The 7,450-nt window shown below is 42.6% G+C and overlaps 1 protein-coding gene across 2 annotated transcripts; it reads left to right on the top strand.

Moving 5' to 3' along the window:
- Positions 1–413: 413 nt before the first annotated feature.
- LOC138426499 (olfactory receptor 8B8) lies at positions 414–7,115 on the top strand. Of its 2 annotated transcripts, XM_069565097.1 has the most exons (2): positions 414–437; positions 6,195–7,115. In XM_069565097.1, the coding sequence occupies exons 1-2, from the start codon at positions 414–416 to the stop codon at positions 7,113–7,115; spliced, it is 945 nt and encodes a 314-aa protein (XP_069421198.1). The 2 variants fall into 2 exon arrangements, with proteins under 2 accessions (XP_069421198.1, XP_069421197.1); XM_069565096.1 differs by lacking the exon at positions 414–437 and having other exon boundaries at positions 6,168–7,115.
- The last annotated feature ends 335 nt before the right edge of the window (positions 7,116–7,450 follow it).

Raw genomic sequence — 7,450 nt, 5'->3', positions numbered from 1 at the left:
AAAGTATTGGAGTTTCAGCTTCAACATCAGGCCTTCCAATGAACACCCAGGACTGATCTCCCTTAGGATGGACTGGTTGGATCTCCTTGCAGTCCAAGGGACTCTCAAGAGTCTTCTACAACACCACAATTCAAAAGCATCAATTCTTTGGTGTTCAGATTTCTTTATAGTCCAACTCTCACATCCATACATGACCACTGGAAAAACTATAGCCTTGGCTAAACTCGCCTTTCTTGACAAAGTAATGTCTCTGCTTTTTAATATGCTATCTAGTTTGGTCAAAACTTTCCTTCCAAGGAGTAAGTGTCTTTTAATTTCATGGCTGCAATCACCATCTGCAGTGATTTTGGAGCCCAGAAAAATAAAGTCAGCCACTGTTTCCCCATCTATTTGCCATGAAGTGATGGGACTGGATGCAGGATCTTAGTTTTCTGAATGTTGAGCTTTAAGCCAACTTTTTCATTCTCCTCTTTCACTTTCATCAAGAGGCTCTTTGGCTCTTCTTCACTTTCTGTCATAAGGGTGGTGCCATCTGCATATCTGAGGTTATTGATATTTTTCCTGGCAATCTTGATTCCAGCTTGTGTTTCTTCCAGTCCAGCGTTTTTCATGATGTACTCTGCATAGAAGTTATATAAGCAGGGTGACAGTATACAGCATTGACGTACTCCTTTTCCTATTTGGAACCAGTCTGTGTTCCATGTCCAGTTCTAATGGTTGCTTCCTGTTACTGAGATGTGATCAAAATCTATTCCCCATATGAAGGACTAGCAAGCACCAGCTATGTGCAAATGTTATTTGACACTCACATACAAAACACACACACATACACACAGGACCAATGTAGGGGTTATAATTAGTTTGCCAAGTGGAGGACACACTGCTACCAATGAGGTTCTCATTATAGACCCAGTGATGATGACTTCAAATGCCTCATTCTGACCAAAATATACTTGTCATCAATTGGGTACTGTCTGAAATTTCATAATTAGAGACCTGTGCTTTCTTGGTTAAAGATTTGGCCTTCATTAAAAAATATCTGGAAGGGGTCTGGGATGTGTGTGATCCCTAATAAGCTTTAACTGACTGTTGATGAGTTTGTGTGATTTTCTACAGAGCTGTTTCTGACACAAAATTGAAGGTAAAGAAAGCTTAGGATTGTGAGTCTTTAGGGAAGAGGTTTCTTTGTTTGCTTGTTTTTTTTTTTATCAAGACCAGAGGTGGGTACAGAAAGAGAAGTTTAGAGCTATAAAGGAAAGCTCAGCTGACTTTGTGATTTGGCCTCTGTGATGTGGTAGAATTATTTGAAAAATAAAGCACTGGTTTTGGACAGGAAATTGGGACAGGTAAAACAAGCCTTAAGCCTGTCTGTGGATTAAGTTGGTTGAAGAGATGGGCCTTACACAAAGTTTTGGAGGAAAAAAATATTATTTCAGAACTTCTCTCACTTCTATCAGCTCTCCTCTTCTTCCAACTTGTATGAGCCTGACTCTTGGCCCTTTCAGTTTCACCCATGCTGTGCTTAGTTAATCACTTGTGTCTGACTCTTTGTAACCACATGGGCTATAGCCCTCCTGGCTCCTCTGTCCATGGGGATTCTCCAGGCAGGAATGCTAGAGTGGGTTGCCATGCCCTCCTTCAGGTGATCTTCCCAACCCAGGGATCAAACCCAGGTCAGGTTCATCCATCTCTTAGCAAACTTTTTCTCTTCCTCATTCCCTTTCCAAATTATACATATCTTATATTTCTTTATGTATATCTCCTATAACATTTATGAAGGCTCTTTCACATGCCTGCCTCTTTGTGAGACTCTTCCATTGTATGATTTACCTCTCACAACAACCCTGTGATTATCCTCAAGCCCATTTTGCAGATGAAGAGACTGAGAATCTGAAATTTGTGAGTTGCTGCAAGCCAGGTTCTCCATTTGGTTTAAAGACACAAAAGTGAGTAAACCTAGGGCCCATCCTTCATGTTCCTGGAGGGAGATAGATGTCCACAAAGACAGGGATATGTTGGGAGGACAGCTGCAGGAAATCTCAAGACAAGGTGCTACAGGATTTTTTGGCTAATCCCCATTAGGCTGTGATCTGATAGTGACTTGAGACCCTACTCTGTCTGACTTTTTGGCATTCTGATAGAATATACTCGAAGTTCTCTGAAACATGGAATTTCAGGTACTCAATAAACTCATGAGTCATATTTAGTTTTCTGGTAGTGGTGCTGGCTCAGTTGCTAAATCATGTCTAACTCTTGTGACCCCATGGACAGTAGCCTGCCAGGCTTCTCTGTCCATAGAATTTCCCAGGCAAGATTACTGGAGTGGATGGCCATTTCCTTCTCCAGGGGATTTTCCTGACCCAGGTCTCTTGCATTATTCTGAGCTGGAATCAAACAGCTCTGGGGCAGGCTGTTTCCTCCCAGGTGGAATGAGGAACTTTTTGGTTAGACCTGCTCCACATGGGTTTTAAGAGTACCTTAACTGAGGATTTCACAAAAAGGCATGCCAGACACAAGGATCTGTATGCAGGTAGCTTATTTTTGGGAATGATCTCAACATAAAGAAGTGAAAACAGGAAAGAATAGAAAACTAATCCAAGGTTGGGTTATTGGGCTGTTTACCCTAATGGGAAATTGACAATCAAATTCCTCTGAGGCTCTCTGAGATACTATGAAGAATGAACCTCCAGAAACAGAAGAGAGGAGCATTTATCCACTGGCTCCCAGGTCATGTTAACTCCTTTACACTTGTAGGTTTGCACATGCACCAGAAGGGCTGAGTGGATTCCCAAAGATGTTCCACATGTGACGGGAGAGACATCCTAGCACAGAAAGAAGGGTGTGTGTATTGGTGCAGCTAAGAAACAGTTGTTTGGCTACAGCTGCAGGCTGCCAGCTTCCAGAGCAACAGTAGAGGCTGAAAGTATAGGCTGAGTGATGTGAAATGAGGCATAAAAACTGTCCAACACGCAGAGCTTGGTGATGGCACCTGAACTTAGGTCCTGGTAAAAGCTGTTCAGAGTGGAGGGTAGAAGACACCACAGCTGCAAGGCAAGGCCCATATTATATGATTGGTAATGTGCTAAAAAGCTTAGAAAGGATTTTTGTTCCATTTACCTGCTATTTATTCTGAAAGTTCATCCTTGGTCCCTTACCTCATTGTTGTGCTTTGAGTTAAGGCATCCTGTCTGGATTACAAGATAAAACATAGTGCTTGGAGGGGTGGCAGATCAAGTCATTGACACCAATTGGTTCGTGAGACTAATTGGTCTTTCTCAGCCCATGTGATCATGTCATCTATTTTCCTGTTCAAAATGTTCCATGGATTCACACTATATACACATTCCTGTCATGACATTCAAGTCTCTCCCTAGTATAATTCTGGGGTGCTCTTCTAGGTCTGATGCCCAGTTATGTCATTTACTTGTACTTTGCATTTCAGTTAAATGACCAGGTGGGCTTCTTTTGGATAAGGTACAGGCCCTCTTCAACTGTAGAGGTTAGAGACACATGTTTTATTCCACATTCCACCACCAACCAATTCTGTAACTGACTGGGTCTCAGTTTTCCTGTCTGGAAGACACAGGTAGGAGAATTAGATCAGTGTATCCCAAACCTGGCCAAATATTCAGATCACCAGGGGATATTTATAAGGGAAAACAAATTATAAAGACCTACTCCTGGAGATTCTGATTTATATGTCTGGATTAGAAGAGCAAGGAATGTACATATAATAAGCACATTCTTATCTAGTTCAATTGTATAGCTAGGTTTGTGAAAAACAGGATTAGATGACTTTTAGTATTGCTTCAAATCTATGGGGCCTCAAAGTGTGCACTGGGCTTCCCTAGTGGCTTAGTGGTAAAGAATCTCTCTGCAATGCAGGAGCCATGGTAGGAATTGTGGGTTCGATCCCTGGGTTGGGAAGATCCCTTGAAGGAGGAAATGGCAACCCTCTCCAGTATTCTTGCCTGGAGAATACTATGGACAGAGGAGCCTGGTGGGCTCTGGTCCATAGGGCCCTAAAGAATGGGACATGACTTAGCTACTAAACAACAACAAAATGTGAATTAGCTGTCACTGAGCTCAAAAAGACTCCAAGAGATGGGACACAGGAATAACTCGTCATGAGAGGGGGGAGTTAGGAAAAGAGGAAAGGTTCCTTTGCTTTGTAGAAACTTTTCAGTTTAATTAGATCCCATTTGTTTATTTTTATTTTTATTTTCATTACCCTAGGAGGTGGATTGAAATTATGTCAGAGTAATCTGCCTATGCGTTCCTCTAAGAGGTTTATAGTGTCCAGCCTTAAATTTAGGTCTTTAACACATTTTGAATTTATTTTTGTGTATGGTGTTAAAAAGTGTTCTGATTTCATTCATTTACATGTAGCTGTTCAGTTTTCCTAGCACCACTTATTGAAGAGATGTATTTTATTTTTAATAAATAATTATTTATTATTATTACTTTTTACTAATACTTTAAATTATTTACTTGTTACTCTTTTTTTGGCCTATTTAGTCAGATATAGTCTATCTTATCTTTTCCAAAAGAATGTCAGAGCCTTGAGGGTAAGGATTTATACATTTAGTTATATCCCATAGGGAGATATTAAATGTAATTGTTAAAAATCCAGGCTTGGAGTTAAATGGACTTAGATTTCACATGACCTTTGTAACATTTAGTAAAATACTTCATTTCTAAAATGGGAGTGATAAGACTTAGTTCATAGGATTTGGGGGAGAATGAAACTAAAGTGTTAAATACAAAATGCTTTGCCATTTGGCATTGTGGGGTCAGCATATAAGTGCTAACAGAGGAAGACTTGGGGACACACACACAAGTGCTCAATAAATGTAAGTTATTAGTTTTGCATTTTACTGAGTGGATGTTAATTGAACAAATAATGTTTCTAAAATCCCAATCAAAAATTATCCTGGGTATAAGCAAAAGTTCCTTAAGAGTTAATTTTTAAGGCTGCGGTCCTGGGGGAACCTCTGGCTTTCTACCGGTACCTCTAATCAGGTCCCCAGATCTCTAAACCCAGAATAAAACCGGCTCAGCCTCCTGTCACTGCCTGGCACTGATTACAGGCAACGATACGGTATCCCTTCTGAAAGATGGAAAAAAGCCTCCGGGCAAAGTCTCAATCAGATATCACGTCAGGAAAATTTTGCAGTCAGTCCAAGCTCTGATCCCCTGAATAGAACAGAGAGTTAAGGGGTAACTCTTAGTTCATCCGCTTGTGTTAGCACTATACCATTTGTCTGTTTGAACGACGGAGGGCAAGAGTTGGACTGAGAGGGGACAGCGGACGAAACTGCAGGCTGAAAGAGGTGAGTGACTGAATCTGGGCTGAACTTTTCCTAAGTCCCCACCCTCAGGTAGTAAAGGCTTTGGGAGGGACCACCTCCCTTTTCTGGTCTTCCCTGGTGGCTCCATGATAAGAATCTGCCAGTCAATGCAGGAGATGCAGGTTCAGTCCCTAGGTCGGGAAGATCCCCTGGAGGAGGAAATGGCAACCCTCTCCCGTATTCTTGCCTGGGAAATCCCATGGACAGAGAAGCCTGGCAGCGAAATCCCACTGGGTCACGAGAGTCGGACACGACTTAGTGACTGGGCATGCCCGCACGCACATCTTACCTCTAGTCTGTCCACGTTGACCATGAGGTGGACACTGGCATGGTTGGACTGGCTCCATCCTTTCAGAGGACACTTCCCAGAAAATGACCCCAGTTACTGTAAACCTGAGCAGACTGGAGTTGGAAGGGCATGATAAACAGTGAAGTTTACTGAAGTAAGGATCTGGGAGATTCTTCAGTGCATCCTTGGGTCCTTTCTTCCCAGCAGCAGTGGCCGTCCTCTTGGAGACGGATTCGTCCTCCAGAGGGCGCTCCAGAGGCAGAGTCACTAAGGGCTCATGGGAACAAAACCCATAGCTTCCTCAAAGGCCTTTCTCCTGAAGTCCAAAATATCCAAATCAAAGTGTTAGTTGCTCAGTCGTGTTTGACTCTTTGAACTCCCAAGGACTGCAGCCCACCAGACTCCTCTGTCCATGGGATTCCAAAATATTAAGTGTGCCTCTAATTCTAAAGAACTGGGAGGTGACAGGGAGGGCAGCACTGGTCTCTCTCCTTCTCTAAGGGACCCTTTTCCTTTGTTTCCACAGAATGCCTGAAATGAGAATGGTAGCTGAGAACTCTTCTGGGACAGAGTTCATCCTTGCAGGCTTAACTAGCCAGCCAGAACTCCAGATCCCCCTCTTCTTCCTGTTTCTAGGTTTCTACATGGTCACTGTGGTGGGGAACCTGGGCTTGATAACCCTGATTGGACTCAACTCTCACCTGCACACCCCCATGTACTTTTTCCTCTATAACTTATCCGTCATAGATTTCTGCTATTCCACTGTTATCACTCCCAAAATGCTGATGAGTTTTGTCTCAAAGAAGAACATCATCTCCTACGCAGGGTGTATGACTCAGCTCTTCTTCTTTCTTTTCTTTGTCATCTCTGAGTCCTTCATCCTGTCAGCGATGGCATATGACCGCTATGTTGCCATCTGTAAGCCACTGGTGTACGCGGCCTCCATGTCTCCCCAGATCTGTTTACTTCTTTTGTTGGGTGTCTATGTGATGGGGTTTGTTGGGGCCATGGCCCACACTGCAAGCATGGTGAGACTGACCTTCTGTGCCAACAATCTTGTTGACCACTACTTGTGTGACATCCTTCCCCTTCTTGAGCTCTCTTGTACCAGCACGTATGTAAATGAGCTGGTGGTTTTCATTGTTGTGGGCATCGATATTGGTGTGCCCACAGTTACCATCTTCATTTCTTATGCCCTTATCCTCTCTAGCATTCTCCATATTCATTCCACCAAGGGCAGGTCCAAAGCATTCAGCACCTGTAGCTCCCACATTATTGCTGTCTCTCTTTTCTTTGGGTCAGGGGCATTCATGTACCTCAAACCATCTTCTTTTTTACCCATGAACCAGGGGAAAGTGTCCTCCTTGTTCTACACCATTGTGGTACCCATGCTCAACCCCTTAATCTATAGCCTGAGGAATAGGGATGTCAAAAGTGCTCTGAAAAAAACTTTAAGCAAAATATTGTTCTCCTGAGAAGGGGGCAATATTTAGGAAAGGGACATTTTTCCTTCCATAGATGATTCAGGTTCCATTGATTACATGGAGAAATTTTAACCCTTTCTCAACAAGTTTGTCTTTCCCCTTTTATGTGCCCTTTAATTTAAGAAGATTGTTAAAACTAGAGGATACTCACATTTAGTGGGCCTTAAGGATCATCATGAGAAATGCTGGACTGGAAGAAACACAAGCTGGAATCAAAAGATTGCCGGGAGAAATATCAATAACCTCAGATATGCAGATGACACCACCCTTATGGCAGAAAGTGAAGAGGAACTGAAAAGCCTCTTGATGAAAATGGAGAGTGAAAA

This window comes from Ovis canadensis, chromosome 21, assembly GCF_042477335.2.
Source record: "Ovis canadensis isolate MfBH-ARS-UI-01 breed Bighorn chromosome 21, ARS-UI_OviCan_v2, whole genome shotgun sequence".
In the NCBI taxonomy this organism is placed as follows: Eukaryota; Metazoa; Chordata; class Mammalia; order Artiodactyla; family Bovidae; genus Ovis; species Ovis canadensis.
The sequence above is the reverse complement of the archived record's forward strand: the minus strand, read 5'-3'. Positions and strand labels throughout refer to the sequence as shown.